This window comes from Salminus brasiliensis, chromosome 2 (assembly GCF_030463535.1).
Source record: "Salminus brasiliensis chromosome 2, fSalBra1.hap2, whole genome shotgun sequence".
Classification (NCBI taxonomy): domain Eukaryota; kingdom Metazoa; phylum Chordata; class Actinopteri; order Characiformes; family Bryconidae; genus Salminus; species Salminus brasiliensis.
Window position 1 is genome coordinate 49,548,997 of NC_132879.1, and position 22,474 is coordinate 49,571,470.

Here is a 22,474-nt window from a genome sequence, read left to right on the forward strand (position 1 = left end):
AAATCACAAATGTGTATCTTTATTACAATAATAAAAAACGCACACATGACCAGACACAACACCAGTTTATAAAACACTTGAATGATCCTTGTAGGGAATGAACACATTTTACAAACAGCATCATAAAATGAATTAATTAACAATTAATTAATTAAATCAATCTCATTAATAAATCAAAACAGTCACATAAACACATATAAATCAGTAATATTGCAAACACTAATTTCTAACTAGAGAAAGCTATATGAACATTTTGTTCTTTGTTCTTTGAATAATGAATGTTTAATAGATTAAAAGCCATACAGTTTTAGTCACAGGCTCAGGCTTAGAATCATCCAGAATTCCCCAACACAACGCCCCTGCTTAGGATAACTGTGAGTGTGTTTGGCCCCCCTTAAAGGTCAAAGTCAAGCAGGTTACTATATGAGATTTAATAATCAGCAATTGTCATAAATAATATTTTAATTATGCCCTTCAGCTTTCGTCTTACTTGTGTTAGTGCAGCACTTTCATCACCATGTGGAGACCACCACCATAATCTTTATGTAATATGTGTCAGGCAACAGGTGTGAGAAACAGCAGCACTGTGATCAAAGGTCAAATTTAAGAACACAACCAAACATGCAAAAATTCATTAGAAAATAAATCAGCAAGTAAATATAAATATTATACAATGTTTCCACAGCGGCATGTAAAATATTTACAGACAATCAAATAAGGACACTTTTATTGGGGGCAAAATGGACTATTTACTAGTTTACAGACTGATGTCTCAATGTAAATGACTGTACATTGTGATTGTTTAAAGGCTACTATCTACTTTTTAAGTGTACATGACTGGACATTTTGGTTGTGTAAAGACTAATATATCATTTTAATTGTACCTGATTGTACATTTTGGTTGGTTATAAAATAACATCTTTTTAAGTGAACATGACTGTACTGACTATTACAGTGGGGGAAAAAAGTATTTAGTCAGTCACCACTTAAAAAGATGGGAGAGGCCTGTAATTGACATCATAGGTAGACCTCAACTATGAGAGACAAAATGAGAAAAAAAAATCAGAAAATCACATTGTCTTATTTTTAAAGAATTTATTTGCAAATAATGGTGGAAAATAAGTATTTGGTCAATAACAAAAGTTCATCTCAATACTTTGTTATATATCCTTTGTTGGCAATGAGGTCAAACGTTTTCTGTAAGTCTTCACAAGGTTGGCACACACTGTTGCTGGTATGTTGGCCCATTCCTCCATGCAGATCTCCTCTAGAGCAGTGATGTTTTGGGGCTGTCGGCGGGCAACACGGACTTTCAACTACCTCCAAAGGTTTTCTATGGGGTTGAGATCTGGAGACTGGCTAGGCCACTCCAGGACCTTGAAATGCTTCTTAACAAAGCCACTGCTTTGTTGCCCTGGCAGTGTGCTTGGGATCATTATCATGCTGAAAGACCCAGCCACGTTTCATCTTCAATGCCCTTTCTGATGGAAGGAGGTTTGCACTCAAAACCTCACAATACATGGCCCCATTCATTCTTTCATGTACACAGACCAGTCGTCCTAGTCCCTTTGCAGACAAACAGCCCCAAAGCATGATGTTGCCACCCCCATGCTTCACAGTTGTTATGGTGTTCTTTGGATGCAACTCAGCATTCACTCTCCTCCAAACAGAACGAGTTGTGTTTGTACCAAACAGTTCCACTTTGGTTTTATCTGACCATAAGACATTCTCCCAATACTCTTCCGGAACATCCAAATGCTTTCTAGCAAACTTCAGACGCGCCCGGATATGTACTGGCTTAAGAAGGGGAACAAGTCTGGCACTGCAAGATCTGAGTCCCTGGCGGAGTAGTGTGTTACTGACGGTAGCCTTTGTAACGTTGGTCCCAGCTTTCTGCAGGTCATTCACTAGGTCCCCCCGTGTGGTTCTGGGATTTTTGCTCACCGTTCTTGTGATCATTTTGACCCCACGGGCTGAGATCTTGCGTGGAGCCCCTAATGGAGGGAGATTAGCAGTGGTCTTGTAGGTCTCCCATTTTCTGATTATTGCTCCCACAGTAGATTTCTTTACACCAAGCTGCTTGCCTATTGCAGATTCAGTCTTCCCAGCCTGGTGCAGGTCTGCAATTTTGTTTCTGGTGTCCTTTGACAGCTCTTTGGTCTTCACCATAGTGGAGTTTGGAGTGTGACTGTTTGAGGTTGTGGGCAGGTGTCTTTTATACTGTTAACGAGTTCAAACAGGTGCCATTAAAACAGGTAATGAGTGGAGGACAGAGAAGCCTCTTAAAGAAGAAGTTACAGGTCTGTGACAGCCAGAAATCTTGCTTGTTTGTAGGTGACCAAATACTTGTTTTCCACTATTATTTGCAAAAACATTCTTTAAAAATCAGACAATGTGATTTTCTGATTTTTTTTTTTTCTCATTTTGTCTCATAGTTGAGGTCTACCTATAATGTCATATTTTTCTCTCATTTCTCTCATTTTTTTTAAGTGGGAGAACTTGCACAATTGGTGACTGACTAAATACTTTTTTTCCCCACTGTATCTCTTTTTTAAGTGTACTTGACTGTATATTGTGGTTGTTTATATAATAATATCTCTTTTTGAAGTGTAAATGACTACATTTTGGTTGTTTAAAAACTAATGTTTGCTTTTTAAGTGTACATGACTGTATATTTTGGTTGTTTATATAATAATATCTCTTTTTTAAGTGTACATGACTGTAGATTTTGGTTGTTTAAAGGCTAATATCTCCTTTTTAAGTGAACATGACTGTACATTTAAGTCATTTATAAACTATTATCTCATTTTTAAGTGTACATGACTGTACATTTTGGTTGTTTATACAATAATATCTCCTTTTTAAGTGTACATGACAGTACATTTTGGTTATTTATTGACTGATATCTCCATTTAAAGTATGTATGACTATGCATTTTCTTTGTTTACAGACTGATGTCTTATTTTCAAATGTAAATGACTGTACATTGATTGTTTAAGGGCTAATATCTCCTTTTTAAGTGTACATGACTACACATTTTGTTTATGTAATATCTCCTTTTTACATGTACATGACAGTACATTTTGAATGTTTATAAACTGATATGTCCTTTTTAAGTGTACATGACTGGACATTTTGGTTATTTATTGACTGATATCTCCATTTAAAGTATGTATGACTATGCATTTTCTTTGTTTACAGACTGATGTCTTATTTTCAAATGTAAATGACTGTACATTGTGATTGTTTAAAGGCTAATATCTTCTTTTTAAGTGTACATGACTGTAAATTTTGGTTGTTTATACACTGATATGTCCTTTTTAAGTATACATGACTACACATTTAAGTCATTTATAGACTATCTCCTTTTTAAGTATACATGACTGTAAATGTTGGTTGTTTAAAGGCTAATATCTCCTTTTTAAGTGTACATGACTGCACATTTTGGATATTTATAGACTAATATATCATTTTTAATTATGCCTGATTGTACATTTTGGTTGGTTATATAGTAACATCTTCTTTTTAAGAGTACATGATTGTATAATTTGGTCGTTTATATAATAATATCTCCTTTTTATGTGTACATGACAGTACATTTTGGTTATTTATACACTGATATCTCCATTTAAAGTATGTATGACTATGCATTTTCTTTGTTTACAGACTGATGTCTCATTTTCAAATGTAAATGACTGTACATTGTGATTGTTTAAAGGCTAATATCTCCTTTTTAAGTGAACATGACTATACATTTAAGTCATTTATAGACTATTATCTTCTTTTTAAGTGTACATGACTACACATTTTGTTTGTTTATACACTGATATGTCCTTTTTAAAGGAGCATGACTGTACATTTAAGTCATTTATAGACTATTACCTCATTTTTAAGTGTACATGACTATACATTTTGGTTGTTTATACAATAATATCTCCTTTTTATGTGTACATGACAGTACATTTTGGTTATTTATTGACTGATATCTCCATTTAAAGTATGTATGACTATGCATTTTCTTTGTTTACAGACTGATGTCTTATTTTCAAATGTAAATGACTGTACATTGTGATTGTTTAAAGGCTAATATCTTCTTTTTAAGTGTACATGACTGTAAATTTTGGTTGTTTATACACTGATATGTCCTTTTTAAGTATACATGACTACACATTTAAGTCATTTATAGACTATCTCCTTTTTAAGTATACATGACTGTAAATGTTGGTTGTTTAAAGGCTAATATCTCCTTTTTAAGTGTACATGACTGCACATTTTGGATATTTATAGACTAATATATCATTTTTAATTATGCCTGATTGTACATTTTGGTTGGTTATATAGTAACATCTTCTTTTTATGTGTACACAACAGTACATTTTGATTGTTTATAAACTGATATGTCCTTTAAGTATACATGACTGGACATTTTAATTATTTCTAGACTGATATCTCCATTTAAAGTATGCATGACTATACATTGTGGTTGTTTAAAGGCTAATATCTCCTATTTATGTGAACATGACTGTACATTTAAGTCATTTATAAACGATTATACCCTTTTTAAGTGTACTTGACTGTATATTTTGGATGTTTAAAAACTACTATCTGCTTTTTAAGTGTAAATGACTATATTTTGGTTGTTTATAAAATATCTCTTTTTTAAGTGTTTATGACTACATTTTGGTTGTTTAAAAACTATCTGCTTTTTGTGTAATTATCTGAACTTTTGTTTATAGGCTCATTTCTCACATTTATGTGTTTACTGTACAATTTGGTTGTTTATAGACTGACATTATGTTTTAATGTAAAGATTACTAGACATTTTGGTTGTTTATGGACTAATATTTCCATTTTTTAAATTTCTGACTTTACATGTTGATTTTCTGTAGACCATCCTATTTTTATGTGCACATGACTGTACATTATGGTCATTTATAGGTTGTTTATAGTCTGATTTTTCTTTTTTTTATATAAATGACTGGACATTTTAGTTGTTCATGGACTAATAGTAGCAGAGTAGCAGTCAGGATATGAGGATGTGGAGGAGGAACTAGTGTCAGGTAAGAAGATCAGAGCACATATGTGTCCAGCTCTATTCTACTCCAAAATTTTAATTAATTTAATTTGATTTAATTAATCATCATATAGAACTTATTATAAATACATGTTTTTTGTAGTTTTTGCTAAGAATGAATTCTGAGTATTTTCAAATTATCCATTTATTTTCACTCAGGTGTGTTTATCAGAGAAGGAATACGCTCATTACTCCACAGAAGTAACAGTACTTGAGTGTGTGTTAAGGTTGCTCTATACAACACTGTACACACCCACTGGCCACTTGATCTTTATCAGACTTCCTTTGCTCTCAGAGTATCTTTCATTCTTCATGCATTAGATTTAAAACAGTAGAAAGGTTCCCGGGTAAAAACCCCACATATGCATGGAGCAGAATGAATAACAAAAGTTTTTTCAGAACTGGTGACTTTTTTTCCTATCTGTCCAGATTCAGTGAGCCTCCTCCCACTACAGCCTTAGACTCCTGTTTCTGGCTGACAGGAGTGGAAATTGATGTGGTCCTCTGCTGGTGTAGGCCATTTAACTCAAAGTTAGACAGATTGTGAATTCCACCACTGCTGAAGTACTCAAAAAAGTAACCAATCCGTCCTCCGAAAACATCAGCAACACCACAGCCACTTAGATCTCATTTGACCTCATTCTGATGTTTATTGTGATCCTTAACAGAAGCTCCCCACCCACATCTGTGTGATTTTATACACAGTGCTGCTACCACATGGTTGGCTGATTGGCAACAATTACCTTATAAAGTGTTTACTGAGATTACAATAAGACTCTTTAGTCTAGTAGCAGTTTCTGCTCTTTGCTGATTTAGAGTGAAATTCTAGTTTAATAGTAAATCTAGTTTGTTCCTCTGGTTAAAGAACTTTCTGGATGTGATTTTCTGTATAATTTTAAAGAAGTCATACCCTGTAACTCACAAAGAACACTGCTGAAATTTGGATTTGGTTTGGATTCTAAAACCTCTAAAACCAATTGTTCATTTTAAATGATAAAATATATTTTTTTTTTTTCCAGAAAAGTCTCAGACTGAAGTAAAGATGAAATATTATGATGATGTCATCACCAGTGGCCTGATAAGTGAGTTTGTTTCTTAATGAATCTCCTGATTTTATCTTTAAAATAAACTACAGTGTCAAAATCTGAAGCATTGGTTCTAAAGACAGTCTGCTTTTATTTGATTCAGGTGATGCAGCAACAGAGGACCTAGCAGAGAACTACGATGATGTCATCACTGCTGGACAGAGTCCTCATAATAAAGCAGGTATGTTTCTGTTTTGAGATTTTAGACGCCATCTTAATACTTGTGACAATTAACAAATTGGATTTAATTAAATTTCTCTGTGTTTTTGGTTTAGAGGAAGCAGCTGAGACTTATGATGTCATCACTGCTGGACAGATCCCTGATAGTGAAGCAGGTGTGATTAAAACTATAAAGTCATAATAAATGTCTCAAAGGAAGCCCCTGACAGCCTTCATCCTCTCTATCTCTGTGTTTTGGTTTAGAGGAAGCAGCTGAGACTTATGATGTCATCAGTGGTGATCAGAGGTCAGCTGATGTAGTAGGTATGACTGTAATGTAACAGTACTGTAATCTCCAGCATGAACAGTCACTGATGATACTGATGCTGATTTAATGAGCTTTCTCTCTACATTCTGACAGAAGACATGTCAGATAACTATGATGATGCTGTTCCCACTGAACCAAACTCCACCATTAAGACCAGTAAGATTTTATTCATGTAGAGAAACCATTACAAACTTCTACAATCTGAATCTTTCTTATTCTTATAACTGATCTTTTCATGTTGCTGCAGTGGACACACCAGAGGACTATGATGATGTCATCACTGCTGAACAGGATGTAGGAGGGGTTCAAGGTGAGAGACTGATCTTGTTGTGTTTGCTGCTACAGTACTCTATGAATTGTGTGACAGCTCCATTACTACAATGTGTTACTATATAAAGCCATGAGCTACAGATCAGGACAAAACAAGCAAAGAAGAAAATATTCTGACGAGACAAATGTAGTGTGTATGATGCAGTAAGTGTTTTATACACGCTACACTGCACTGGTAACCTGTGGAAGGGAACCCATAAAAAAGTTCAGTCAAGAAAACTAATCATGGGGCACAATTACTGACTCGCTTTAGCCCCCAAAAAGACAAGAGGAGCCGTTGCTGGGTTGACAGTGTTTTTAATATTAATATAAAGTTCTTAATATTTTCAGTGTTTTACAATCACTCATCAATCAACCTTGCAATGCTCTCCTACTGAGGCTTTTGCACCTCTACATCAGAGGTGCACAACTTCAGTCCAGCAGGGTCCGTCTCCTGCAAAGCTTGGTATCTGCCATTCTCAAACACACCTGATTTAACTCATCGGTTTATTAACAGACAGTGTGGGTGTGTTTGAATAGGGCTAGTACCAAACCTTGCTGGAGACCAACCCTCCAGAACTGGAGTTGTACATCCCTGTCCTAAGTGTAGACCAGAGGCATGTTAGTGCCCCTAGTGGATAACATGTATACTGTGTGTACTGTCAAACTAACTGTGTCTGTGTCTCTCCTAACAACAGTAAGCTAATTGCTAAGTAAATGCTGTAAAAGTAAACCTGTGGAATCTGTTAACATTTGAAATGTTATTCAGTGAATTTGAACTAAAATTGAGTTTTTTGTACAGACTATGATGGTGTAGAGGAAGATCCCCAGGTAAATCGTGATGATGAAACCAATGCAGCAGAGATGAATCATGTGACTAAGAGCAAACACCCAGTGCCTTTCCTTAGGAAATTACATTTAAACCTTTTCAGACATAAAAACTGATTCATTATAAGTCTGTATAAATGAAAGGTATACTTTATTTCACTGTACATTAATTATTAAAGAGAAACAGTGATCAGGTCGCAGTGTTGCTGTAATAAAGTTGTTTGAGCTGCCCAGTAGACAAGCCAACTGTTAGACACAGCTTTTAGTTTAAAATCATGCAGCCAAATAATATTTTTTAGAAAGCAGTTATAAAACATTGATTAATTAACCAGTATCCTGATAATGTCACAGTATGTGCCTACAATGATGTTGTGTTTATTAAATGTTTATTTTATTGTCATGTTTAATGAAGTTAAATGTGCAAAATATGGAATCTGCTACTGTTATCTGAGAGATACTGTACTCCTCTCTTCTCTATGTTTCTATTTTATACACAGTATAAAGTTACACAGAGTATAAAGATGGGTCTTTCTGATGGTTAAGGGGACATTTGGGAGGGAGGATGCCTGTGCTGTCAAATGCAGAACTCTCAGACCACAAGAGGAGCCATTAGTTTAATGAGTGTTACTCTTTGTATTGGACAAACTTTTTTAATACTTATAATAAAGGCAATATTTTTGAAAAACCTTTATTCTCAAACATTACCACTTCTTTTAGAAAATACTGTATAGATCTCATATATTTTATGTCATATATATCTAAAATATAATCAGTATAGTTGCAGTGTTATGTGAATATAGGAAATACACTACATGCATAAAAGTATTGGGGCACCTTTTCATTCATTGTTTCTTCTAAAATTAGAAAAGAGGGTATTAAATAAAAAATAGTTTATCCTGCTTTTGTTGGAGGAAATGTCTCTAGCCTTTCTCTAAATGTTTGGAGCACTGCAGTGTGGATTTGATTGCATTTAGCAACAAGAGCATTATTGAAGTCAGGATGTTGAATGATTACCACCCCACCTCATCCCCAACTCCCCAACTCATCCCAAAAGTATTGGTTTATACCGCTTTAGTCCACACCTGGCATTACATATGGCAATAGGTTCATGTTTGTCTGCTCCAGAGAATCCTATTCTATTGCACTATTTCTTTACAGGGACTACATTAACCATGTGTGTGCATTTTCACATCTATGTAAGCAATGGGTGCAACTTAAAATACCTGAATGCATTTATTAGAATGGGTGTCCACAAACATTTGGACATATAGCGTATGATCTGTATGTTCACTGTGTCATGAAATACATTAATTTACTTACTTTAAGATTTTCATTATGATTAGGATACATTTTCAATAAAATGTTTTTCCCCTTTACTTGCTCCTTGTTTGCTTACCTCATTTGTTTTCAGTTATTAGACATAATTAGCATATTCTTCTTTTAGTTCTGGGTTTGGAAAGTATTCCTGTAGGAGTGTCCTCTAGTATTTAAACAATGTAAACTGTCTACTGATTTGCTAAGGAAGGCCTCACTGGCTTCACTGTAAGATCAATAACAGGAGAGACCCCAAAACAATTGTCCCTGAAGGTTTTTGCAATTTGTTTAAAATGGATTGTGCCATATCTAGTTACAGATTTCTCAAATTCCACATTATGCTAAAAATGTGCTCATAACGAGCCACAAATCTATGCCACTTGACAAGCCTGAACATTTAAGCATGCATGAACTATTTCCATGAACATGTCCAATCCAGTCACAAATAAAAATGCTTTCTCAATAATTAACATTTACTTTGAATGTTTAAAATTATTTGGCGATGTTGCCACAGATTTAGCAGTGTGCATTGACAACGTCATAAATGTAAGGGATTTTAACATTCAATTTGAAAAGGAAGATGATCCATTAACAAAGATATTTACATCAATAATACAGTCTGTTGCCATTACCCAAAATATAACTGGGCCTACACATTATTGTAATCATACCCTGGACTTAATGTTAATTTTGGCTGATTTCTCCGTTATTCCTGGTCCAGCAGCTAAAAATCTTGGTGTTATAATTGATTTAGATCTATGATTTTGCCAACATATAGCTGATCTTACTATAGGACAACTTTTCTACATCTTTGGGGAAATTGTCAAGCTAATGGGACTCGGACACAATCAAGTCTGAAAACTCATCTCTTTAGCTTTGGTAATTAATGTTTCCCTTTAGATAAAGGTTGCAGATCCAGGGGTTCATGGACAAAGGGCATTATAGTATACTGCAATGCTGGAGCTATTGTCCTGCAGATGGATGCCAGTATTTCAGGAAGTGGCTGTGTTACCCTCTGGCTCTCTCCTTTTAACTAGCCTATAATAATCACCCTGCCGGAGTCGTTACACGCACTCTGATACTGTTCAAAATGTTCTATTCTCTAAAAATCCATTCAGATCTAATTCTATCTCCTTACCTTCTCCGAGTTAATTACTGCCCACTTATCTGCCTTTACCTGTTGGAAGATTGAATGCTGGGCTCCACTGTACCTGTGCCACACCAGCTACCACCCACCAGACCGACCACAAGTCTCCCCTACCATCCGTGTCAGACTAGCTGCCTACCCTCTGCCACTGCTACCTGCCTAGTGACTCTTAACTCTCTGCCATTATTATTATTACCAACATTAACCAGCATTACACTCATTTCTCTTACCATCACTACTATGATTATTAGTTATACGATATTAAGATTATGTTGCACACCTGAACACTAGAACAGTCTTATGTGGTGGTACAGTGATTTTTATCAATAATCCATAAATAGTTCTGACCAGAGAAGGATGGGTCCCCCTTGTGAGTCATGGTTCCTCCCGAGGTTTCTATCTTCTATCTCCAGCTCCTTGCCACTGTTGCCTTTGGCTTGCTCATTGAATTTGATTGGATTGGATTGTATACAGAGCATCTGTGACGTCAGTAAAATGTGTGATTAATTCTTTATGTTGGTAATAAAGCAACTGTGTTGCAATAATGTGTGGAAAAGTGGCAGAGAAAAGTGATGTAAAACGTTTTTGTGATTACACGTATAATGTGTGTGTTTTTGTGTGCGTTGGGATGGGAGGGTCTTTATCAGTGTATGGATCAGCTCTCTGCAGGTGCAGCATTAAAGCTGGAGTGTTTTCTCCCTCTGAAGTCAGACGTTGGTGGGTTTCCTACCACACTGCTGCAAGTGCCTCTCCTCACACACACACACACACACACACTCCTCTAGAGAGGGAGGTGGGGTTGTGTTGATCAGCGCTGACGCTCCTTTGATAAATATGGAGAAAGAGAAAAATGCTCCTCTGATTTGTCACTGAAAATGTTTGATGGTTTCCTCTCCTCTTTCTAATAAGGTCATAGTGAGTGTGATTGGTGGCTGTGGGGTCTCTCTCTCTCTCTCTCTCTCTCTCTCTCTCTCTCTCTCAGTGTCTTCAGTCTCTCTGGGGGATCGGAGGTGAAGCTTGTTCTGCTGCTGAGTTGAACGGAGTGTGTGCAGGTCAGAGGGAGATGGACAGCTGTGTGCTTCTCATTCTTCTGTTCTCCACCATCACACTCTCCACAGCTGGTAAGTGAACTCTCAATATCACATAAAATAGTATATATATGTTTATATATTATTATATCTCTTTGTCACAGTGAACAGACTGAGGTGGGTTAAAAATAAAAAAGATTAGTTAGTAATTCTTACTCTGCAAAGTTCCACATTCCGCAAATGTCAGGTGAATCTAACAAAATCGAATTTATGGTTTATATGGTAATTATGGTTTAGGCAAATCAAGTTCAACTGAATTCTTTGCTGAGGTCTTCTCTGATCCAATATCAGACACTAAAGGACCACCTGAATAACTGTGACTAAACACGAGCTTATCATCTGTACTTTTAATCATTTATAATACGTTTCCTCCTATTCATACCTACCAGTACAATAATCAGTGCTGCCTGTTAATAAAAATGATGATTTCCTCAACTGCTGAAACAACAAGAGTTGTTAAGATGACTATTCATCCAATTTTGGGACACTGTCTAAAATCCAAACCGAATGCTAAACTTCTAAAACAAAATTTTGCTTAAGAATCTATGAAATCAGGCTAACATCTAACAGTTTTGTTGTTTATGTTATTAAATGTCTATAATACCTTATTAATGTCTTTAGTGCACATCACAAAGGGTACTAGGTATCTCTCATTGAACCCAACAGCCAATGCTGTTCAATTTTCTCAATACTTGGTGGTTTACTATATGGTGGCCCGCTCCTCACACACGCTTATCATCGCCCCACTAACATGCATCATTCAAATGTGCTGAAAGGGTGGGGTCTAGCAGTTATAGAGGGTGGATATACCCTTAAACACAAATACCTCACAAAAATTAAGGGTGTTGATTTTACTTTTGAGCAACATCATGCAGCAATTTTAACCTAAAATAACAGCTTTAAATGATTTGTGATGCTTATTTAATCTACGGAGAATTGCATCTCTGCATTGCCACTCCGGTCCGGAATGGAACTACGTAAGTGTGGTGGACTTGCACGAGACGAGAGTAAAGTGATGTAAAGAGTCATATTTGTGGAAAATTGTATAATATATGTCTAGCGCTACAGTCCACATTCTTACTCCACTTCAGATGCTGGTTTTGTGCCATAACGTGTAGAGTGTGTCCATGAGGGGAAGCTCTAAGCACGAGTTGTAATTCAGCAGTGGAGGGAAAGTGAATTACACTCCCCAACTGTAGGGAGAGCCCAGGATCTCATAATACTGCTTTAAGCATTTTTATTAAAGCTAAAATACCATACTATATTTTTTATATGTACGGCTTGTATGTACCTATGCTTTCCTGAGTATAGGTAAGAAGTAAGCTAGTGTAAAATGGTACAAGAATAGAACAAAAAGTAGTGCTCCTTAACTCTTTTGTAGTTTAGTAGCAGCCATTTGTTCTCATACAGACACATTACTATAATTTTTACTGTGGCTCATCATTTATCTACAATTCTGTACCACAGCCAGTTACATGATATCATGGCGTGTTAGGCCAGACCAAGATGGGACGAACACTCACAGAGATGGTAGCAAAGCAAGCAGATTTATTAACAAAACCAGGATAAACAGAAAGGGGCAAGTGAGGCAGAACAAGCAACAAACAGTGAGCAATGGTGATCAAACAAAACCCAAACCTGACATGGCAAACAACAAACCTGGGACTGGGAGGAGTCGTGAGCAGAGCAGGGGTAAAGGGGAGACTAGAACAAAACCCTACAGGCAGCACCTGGGCATTAGGGGGGTATAAAGTATACATAACTATGAGCAGTGCTCAATAACAAAATGAGGGGAGCTGGGGAACCAGCCGCAAGACCAAACGGCAAGGCCAACCAGACCTGAAACAGCAGTGCACTGCTGCGAGCGCGGGTGGCCTTGCTGGGGCGTGGGTGACCTCAGTATCCGGACCGGAAGCGAGCGAACCTAGACACACCTGAGACCAAAGAGGAACCGCAGGGTGTCCTGAAGGCTCCAATAGGTTAAAGTCTCGGCTCTGAATGGCACCGACATGAAGTCCTTATTTGAGCCTGTGGGCGGCGGCTCAGGATTGCCTCGGGGGAGAGCGCAATAATGAGGGCCTGACACATGACAGTTTCCAACCTCTTTTTATCCGTTAAATAGGCTGTTTTTGTCACTATACCTTTATAACCCATATATGTAATTTATTGTGTCTTATTTATGCAGTCCAGGTTGAAAGCACCATATATGTTTGCTCTCTCTCTCTCTCTCTACCTATTTAATACAGACAGTGACAGTGTGAGGTTGGTGGATGGTGGTAGTCGCTGTGCAGGGAGAGTGGAGGTTCTTCATAGAGGACAGTGGGGAACAGTGTGCGGTGATCACTGGGATATGAGAGATGCTGCAGTGGTGTGTAGAGAGCTGGGCTGTGGAGAGGTTGTAGATGCACTGAATGAAGCTCACTTTGGACCAGGTTTAGGACCAATCTGGATGGATGAGGTGAGCTGCACAGGACCAGAGCCTACACTGAAGAACTGTATATCGCGAGGTTGGGGCAAACATGACTGTGATCATTCTAAAGATGCTGGAGTCATCTGTTCAGGTATGCTGCTTTACAATGTGAGCAAAATATTTATTTTACAATCAATCTTTTAATATTACTTTAATATCATTTAACATTACTGTTCAAACTGTTCTTTATTTTGTGCTGAAATTTTAGGCATTAGACTGGTTAATGGTTCTCACTGCTCTGGGAGAGTAGAGGTTCTTCACAATGAGACCTGGGTCATAGTGTGTGATGCTGGCTTTGACCAGCAGGATGCAGAGGTTATGTGTCGAGAGCTGGGCTGTGGGCTTCCTATGGAGGTGCTGGGAGCAGCTGCTTTTGGCAGAGGGGAGGGTCAGGTGTGGTCAGAGGAGCTTCAGTGTAGAGGCAACGAATCTCAGATTCACTTCTGTCCAACATCATCATCGCTCAAACACAACTGCTCCCATGATAATGATGTGGGACTGGTGTGTGCTGGTAAGCTGTGCAGCTGCCTTTGCAAACTGTAAAATTATTACTAAAACTGTTTTAACTAATTAATATAATTTAGTAATTAAATTTAATTCTTTATTTTTTTTCTTAAATGTAATAAATCTTTGCTGTAGAAAGTGTGAGGTTGGTGGATGGTGGCAGTCGCTGTGCTGGGAGACTGGAGGTTTTTCATAGAGGACAGTGGGGAACAGCATGTGGTCGCCATGTGGATATGAAAGCTGGTGCAGTGGTGTGTAGACAGTTGGGCTGTGGAGAGGCTGTAGAAGCACTGGAAGGTGCTTTCTTTGGACCAGGATCAGGACCAATCTGGATGGATGATGTGGACTGTAGAGGCTCAGAGTCTACACTGAAGAGCTGTGGATCAAGAGGATGGGGCAGACATAGCTCTGCTCACTATTTAGATGGTGGATTTATCTGTTCAGGTAAGCTGCAGTCATCCATATCTTCATCAATGTCATCACACCATCTTTGTTATGATTTATGGACAATTACCATGTGTCCTAAGTGCCTACAACTCTCAAGGTTTAGAAACTAATATAAAATCAAGTAGCCTCTGATTATATGAAAATCTTTTTTTATCATCTTAGGTAATCCTCACACATTCTTGTAATCCTTTAGATGGGCTTCACAATCCCAAAGCTTTGAGAACTATTTTTCTCCTTATATAATAGTCATATAATAGTCAAGTATAAAATGTAATAAAATGTTCTTGTCATGCTGCAGACAGTTTTAATGGAATTACAATGTACACAGGTCACAGAAAGTCCAGGCTTACTGATGGTCCTCATCTGTGCTCTGGGAGAGTAGAGGTTCTTCATGGAGATATCTGGGGAACGGTGTGTGATGCTGACTTTGACCAGCAGGATGCAGAGGTTGTGTGTCGAGAGCTGGGCTGTGGGCTTCCTGTGGAGGTGCTGGGAGCAGCTGCTTTTGGCAGAGGGGAGGGTCAGGTGTGGTCAGAGGAGCTTCAGTGTAGCGGCAACGAATCACAGATTTACTTTTGTCGAACATCATCTTCTCTCAAACACAACTGCTCCCATGACAGTGATGTGGGACTGGTGTGTGCTGGTAAAGTATTAATATTTAACAGAAACAAGCTGTAAAACTTCCAATTGCATGATCCATAACATAAGGAATGTAATTTCCATGCTCTGATGTTATTTCAGGTCACACTCAGGCTCGGTTGATGAACGGTTCAGACTCCTGTTCTGGTCGAGTGGAGCTCCAGTACCTCAGTGAGTGGGGCACAGTGTGTGATGTAAGCTGGGATATGAGAGCTGCCAGTGTCCTCTGTGGTCAGCTGAAGTGTGGGAGTGCTGTGGCTGTGTTGGGGTCAGACTGGTTTGGGGAGGGGAGTGGCCGGATCTGGGCTGATGAGTTTGATTGTCAGGGGAACGAAACACACCTGTCAAAATGTCCCATTTCATCATGGAGTCGAACTGCATGCTCTCATAAACAGGATGCTGGGGTCGTCTGCAATGGTGAGTCCTTAAAGTCATGTGTTCAATCTTGGAGTAACATGCATTGAACATGCATTGAATTATTGTATTCATGTATTCATGTTTTTTGCTAAATAGTACTTCTTCTTTATTTCATTGAAATTCTGATTGACCTGTAAAAAGGGAGAGGTGTGCTAACATACACCATAATAAGAGGGCCTTATGCTTTGCATGAGATAAAGCCATTAGTCTGGCCTACAGTTTCTAGCCAGTGGAAATAAAACTCTCTTCCACCACTCCATAAACTCTCACATTCAAACTACTCCACCGTGATGTGAATTTACTGAACATTTGACTGATGGTGGCAATGTCTTATCACTGAAGTGTTCCTGCTCTGGGTGATAGCACACATGCAAACACATACATATTAAGTAAGGGGTTTCCTCTTCAGGATCCTCTCTGGCGTTTCATGAGGGGCGAGTGCGGTTGTCAGGAGGGAAGGAGTGTGAGGGGGAGGTGGAGGTGTACTTCAGGCAGGACTGGAGGAGAGTTCTGCTGGACTCCTGGAGTGAGTCTGAGGCCTCTGTGGTCTGCAGACAGCTGGGCTGTGGCTCTGTACTCAACACCTCTAGCTTCTCTTCATCCAGTTCTGAACACAGCTACATGTGTGTGACGGGTTTCAACTGTTCTGGGAGTGAAGCTCATCTGGGGAACTGCAGCAGTGCAGAAGCAGTCAACTGCAGCTCCAGAGAACAGCTGTACATCATCTGCTCTGGTAAGAATTATTGCAGCCAATAATTACAAGTAGCCATGAAACTCACAGTAAGTGATCTCATTCTTTTATGCCAAAATTACTTTGAGTTTGTTACTATTCTGGCATTGTAATATCCAAACATTAACAATTATAAAATTGTAGGATAACTGAAATATTTATTTATTTATTTATTGTTTGTTTGTTTGTATGTGTTTCTGTGTTTGTAGGCAAGTTTGACCGAATCCACAGCTCCATCAGGCTGGTTGGTTCTGGTGGAGACTGTGCAGGAAGGCTGGAGGTTTTGCACAGCGGCTCATGGGGGACAGTGAGTGATGACTTGTGGGATATTAAGGACGCGCAGGTGGTCTGCAGGCAGCTGCAGTGTGGAGTGGCCCTCAGTGACCCAGTACCAGCCCGGTTTGGAGCTGGAACTGGACCCATATGGCTGAATGAGGTGGAGTGTGAGGGGAACGAGACATCTCTGTGGAACTGCAGATATCAGCTGTGTGGAGAGGGTGAATGTGGACACAAGGAGGATGTAGGAGTCGTGTGCTCAGGTGCAGTACAATGATTGCTGCTCTTTTTGATATTTTAAGCCAGTTGTCATTGATTGAATGTTATTACTAAAATTAATATAACATTGCAGTATATTCATTCAGTTATTTCTTCTCCCACCAGAGTTTAAAGAGATCAGACTTTCTGAGGGCTGTAAAGGGAATCTGGAGGTATTCTACAATGGAACCTGGGGGAATGTGTGTGACAATGGCATGGATGAAGAAACAGCAAGTCTGATCTGTAGAGAGCTGAACTGTGGAAGGACTGGCAGTGATTCATGGGCCAAAGCAAGAGTGGAATCAGCTCCTAACTGGCTGGATGAAGTGAAATGTAGGAAACATGACTCCACTCTGTTTCACTGCCCATCTTCCCCCTGGAGACAGAACACATGTGACAATAACAATGATGTGGCTCAGATTATCTGCTCAGGTAGGAAATTTCTCTTAACAAATGACAGTGTTTCAGATGAACTCCCTGATGAACTGAAAATCATGACTTAATCACACTACTTAAAGACTTATGAATTATAAATACTTACTTCATTCTTGTATACTTTCTATATTTTTTTACAGCCGACCATAAGCACTCCCATCAGACATGCACTTCATCTCTTTATTTTAAAGGGTGCTCACGTAAGGCTGTTCTTGAATATATAAATTCATATTATAAATTATTATCAGTACTTGAATTATTACATGTATGAATTTCTGTTGCATGGTATGCAACAGTGTATTTGGCAATGTATGTGCTCAGCCAGTTATGATAAGCATAATACAACATTTTCAGTAGTAGCATTCAGCTACTTTAGGTTGCTGACAATTAATAAACAAGAACCTCCTGGCACCATGCCTAATGCGAGGTGTGGGGTAGAGGGATATAAAGCCCCCAGCATTGAGTTGTGGTGCAGTGGAGCTGTCTTCTCTGGAATGATGGTGCTCCATCCACTACCTTTGAGATCAGTTGAGGATGAGGTGGCACGTTAATCATCCAACATCCTGACCATACTAATGGTCTTGTTGCTGAATGTAATCATATTCTCACTGCACTGTTGCTGACAGTAAGAGACAGTAAAGAAACAGAAACAGTAAATGAGCAGGTAGCCAAATACCTTTGTCCCTATAGTGTGTATGTTATTGCTGTCAGTCACAAACTCAATATTAAAAGAATTTCTTTCAAGTCATTTCTATGGATACATTCATTACAGTAAACTGTACAGTTGAGAACACTGACAAAATCTTCATTTGTGATGTAGAGCGCCTGCCTATCAGACTGAATGGAACAGAGGGAGGCTGCTCTGGGAGGCTGGAGGTGTATCATAATGCTGAGTGGGGGTCCGTCTGTGATGATATGTGGGATATCAGGGATGCTCAGGTGGTCTGCAGGCAGCTGGGCTGTGGACCGGCACTGAGTGCCAATGGGAGTGCTGCCTTTGGTGCTGGTGGAGGAGCTATCTGGTTGAACAGAGTAAAGTGTAGAGGGAATGAGATTCACCTGTGGGACTGTCCTCATTCCCTGAAGAGACACACTGACTGCTCCAACAGGGCTGGAGTCACATGTGTCACAGGTCAGAGAATTCTTCTGGATTTTCTGATTTCCATCAAAACACTTTTACTCCAGTGGTCATAATCTGCAAGGCTCTGTAATGCTACTTGTGCTTCCTAAATGTTTCTGGATAGGTTGTTCAGTTTTCTGTCTTTTTATTTACAGTTGATCAGAAAGTGTATACAACAATCACTCCTCCGCCAGCTGTTCCCTACATCTATCCAGTGTCTCTCTTGGTGCTGGGAATGTTGCTCTTCCTGGCCTTAGTGCTTCTGGTTGTGCTATTTTACCAGAAGAGAGTGTTCAAGAGAAGTAGGGAGATTCTGAGATCATCTATAACCTACTTTCTGTACATTCTTCTCTTCTACTGAACTGAATCTATGTTTCTCTCTGTCTCTAACAGTGCTCTCTAAGGGGAGGCCTGAGGCAATCTATGAGGAAATTGACAACATTCAAAGGAATGAATTTACTCAAAGTGGTGAGTGATATTTAGTGTCAGGCTTTTTAAATGAAATTAATTTATTACTTTTAAGCTCTATGGAATGCATAACCTTGACAGTGGTCAAAATAGCCTTTCATTTACTTAATGTTTGAACAATTTATCATAAACTACCAATTCAGAACATTAAACTGATTTCTCAGATTATTCTTCTTATATCTGTATTATTAATAATCGAGGGTCTGCTGAATGAGTGTTTTGTGTATCTTAGATAGAGATAGAGTAAGTCTACATGTAGTGTAGTTGCTGATTCTGCTGTAACTGTAGCATTCCTGTACAGCTTCCATGTTTAAATATCAAACTTTTACATGTTCATGTATGACACATGATTGACTGAATGAGTAAACTATTGAGTAAGTGGCAAAGTGTGGCCAATAAGGGGTGCCCAAGCATGAGAGTAGGTCAGTGGCCAAGTGAGTGATCAAGCCACAGAGTGAATGAGGTAATTATAGAGTGATTCACAGTGCCCAGTTACCATGTTAGTAACTGACAGAGTAAGCAAGTGAGATATTGACTATGTGAGTAAATGAGAGACTTCATGAGTAGCTTAAAGGGTTACAGAGCGTTTGCCAGAATATGTGAGTTAGCGAGAGAGCGAGTTAAAAGTGTATGGAGGAGCTGTGGAGGGTGCTCCCAATTAAAAGAGCCTCTTCAGTGGAAGGAGAAAGTTATCACCACTGTGGCTAGAGATGGATGCTTTGATTCAGTGTGCAAGAATCTGATTTTATACAGACGAAATATACAAACAACACTCTGATAATTATGGATGTGTATTGCAAAGCACCTGAAATACTATAGCAATTACCTATTAACCATAACTATGGTGGGAACCAATTTAGCTGTGCAATGATGACGGTGAAACTAAAATATGACACCTGCTGTGACATTATTAATGGAATGGATATGCAAATTCAGGTAAATTGTTACCACATGTTGAACTTCCATCTAGTATTGTCATAAGTCTTGTTCTGTAGCCCACTCCCCATTCATTACATTTTAAAATAAGCAATGCCCCTCTTTTCCAGCAATGTCTCTGACTGGAGGAAAGGCAGATTATTATGATGATGTCACCACCTGTGGTCTGATAAGATCCCTTTTTTAAATAATTACATCATTTTAAACCACCTCAAATTAAATGACAGTGTAAAATATGATGAAGTCTGCTTTTATTTGATTTAGGTGATGCAGCAAAAGAGGACCTAGCAGAGAACTATGATGATGTCATCACTGCTGGACAGATCCCTGGTAGTGTAGCAGGTATGTTTCTGTTTTGGGTTTAGGAGAAAACAGATATAGGAATTACATCCACAACATTACATGTGCACAAGTACAGGGGCGGCTTCAGCATATGATCATCATGCCTGTAGAAAAATATCTCGGATGTTTTGATAGGTATTTTAAATATCTTTGTATTTGTGTGTAGGGAATGGAGGTGAGATTTATGATGATGTCATTAGTGGAGATCAGAAGTCTGCTGATGTAACAGGTAAAATGTAAAGCAGTGTCTGGTAACATTCAAGTTTTATTTGAATTGTTTTCAGTGTGAACTTATTTTAAAGATGGAAATGAACTTATTTTACAGGCTAGAGGAGGAGTTGGAAGAGGAGCCACAAATATGCCATGTGACAGAGAGGTCTTTGCTCAGGGATTTACATTTAAACCTCTTTAGATGAATCAAATGATTGCCTAAAGTTCATACTTCTTAATAATATATGGAACATTCGAAGGTCAGGTAGTTCTGACTGTGTACTCAAATTATGACAATGATTATAATCTTTTTATTGTTGCATCTTTTTTACTTTATGAAAACATTTTTATGTCTGTTTATTCTACTTACTGCATTATCAGAACAAAAACATGTTTAATTACACTTTAAGGGGGTGATTATTTTAGTCTTGAGACCTTAAACTAAAGGGCTTTTTGCATTGTACATTTTTACTGAGAGTACCAAATACCACATCTACTGCTAGGAAATAAAGCATTTATCAGTGAGATGCAGCAAGTAAAATGTTGCATTACTCCTATAAAGTGCGTTGAGCTGTGCCATTGTCCAGCAGATGGATAGATACAGCTTTCTAGACCCTTATTGTGGTTTATAAATCAGCTGTAAAACCATTGATGATCACCATATATTCTGTTAGACTGTAAGAAAAGGGGCCTGTTTTCAATCTTGTATTTGAGGTATAAATATTGTCATTATTGTTCTCTGAATTATTAGACTAACCTTGTATATCTGAATTCTGTTATGCGCTAATGACAGTGGGTCTCAACCACAGTCCTGGAGGCACATTGCCCAGCACATTTTACTGCTTTCCTTGGTCCCAACACACCTAATTTAACTAAATAGCTTTTCAACTAATTAAGTCCTTTCAAGGATGTTGCAAGGTGTGTTAAAGCAGGGAATCCAGTAAAATGTGCAGGGCAGGTTGCCTCTAGGACAAGTTGATAGGTCACAGCAAAGTTAGAGGACCCAATTATTTTTGTTATGTGACTCATTTCTGTTGGATTTCTGTATTTTCTGTAATTTCCACCAATATATATTTTTTTAAGTACATTGAATACACATTACATGGACAAAATGACACTGTACTCATTTTAAAGAATAAAATTATCCCAAGTTTTCCACTTCTTCTGGAATACTTTAGACTTTGCGTTCAAATAGGTACAATTACTTTAGAGGAAACAACTTGCATCCATTGCACAGGAAATGATTTCAACCTCTTAAAGCCTTCATTTGTGAGAATTGGCATTTCATGCTCCTGGGCTCCTCCTATAGTGAGGACATAGAATTCACACTTTTAACCACCACTAAAGAACATGCTTCTCAGGTGCAGTTTAACAAGCTGAGAGATATAGAAACAAACATTAAAGAAGACTGTAGACTGATTTGGCAGAGGAGCCCAGAGTAGTGCAGCACTGTTCTTTCTGTCAGTGGGACATCAGCATGATGTTGAAGTTATTTTCAGGTAAAAATGCTACGTACTGTTAATAAGGGGGTGATGGGCCTTGCTCAAGGACACCTTATCTGTGAAGGAGAAAGCACTGTTCCTTCACTGCCCCCAGTTCTTGCCACTCCAAGGCATCAAATCTACATGATTAAGTTCAACCCAGCTAATATTTTTTTAATAAAGAAAATGGGGTAGAAATGGATAAAACTTAGTAATAACAGTACAGGGCACTTCAGTAACTAAACAGGACAAAGGCAATGCTCCTTTTAAATTACAGCAGAGCAGGGGGTGGATGAGTAAGTGATTTCCTGTATTGGTACCGTCAGAATGTAGCTGCGAAATGGTATCTTTGGAAAGAGGGGAAAATCCTAACTTGCATAACTTCAACATGATTTTATTCCGTCATTTT

At 38.3% G+C, this 22,474-nt stretch overlaps 1 protein-coding gene and 1 long non-coding RNA gene across 2 annotated transcripts in view; both read left to right on the forward strand.

Moving 5' to 3' along the window:
- Positions 1-14,459: 14,459 nt before the first annotated feature.
- LOC140549719 (scavenger receptor cysteine-rich type 1 protein M160-like) overlaps positions 14,460-22,474 on the forward strand; it is a 29,803-nt gene continuing 21,788 nt past the window's right edge. The window contains 11 exon segments of the mRNA XM_072673465.1: positions 14,460-14,510; positions 14,513-14,750; positions 15,082-15,372; positions 15,495-15,809; positions 16,219-16,542; positions 16,749-17,078; positions 17,200-17,532; positions 18,293-18,633; positions 18,753-18,930; positions 19,022-19,096; positions 20,143-20,196. Of these exon segments, the coding sequence (XP_072529566.1) occupies positions 14,460-14,510; positions 14,513-14,750; positions 15,082-15,372; positions 15,495-15,809; positions 16,219-16,542; positions 16,749-17,078; positions 17,200-17,532; positions 18,293-18,633; positions 18,753-18,930; positions 19,022-19,096; positions 20,143-20,196 (2,530 nt within the window).
- Positions 20,309-20,822, forward strand: LOC140549436 (uncharacterized). The gene is made up of 3 exons (XR_011978982.1): positions 20,309-20,374; positions 20,541-20,603; positions 20,700-20,822. It is a non-coding gene; the product is annotated as an uncharacterized lncRNA (long non-coding RNA).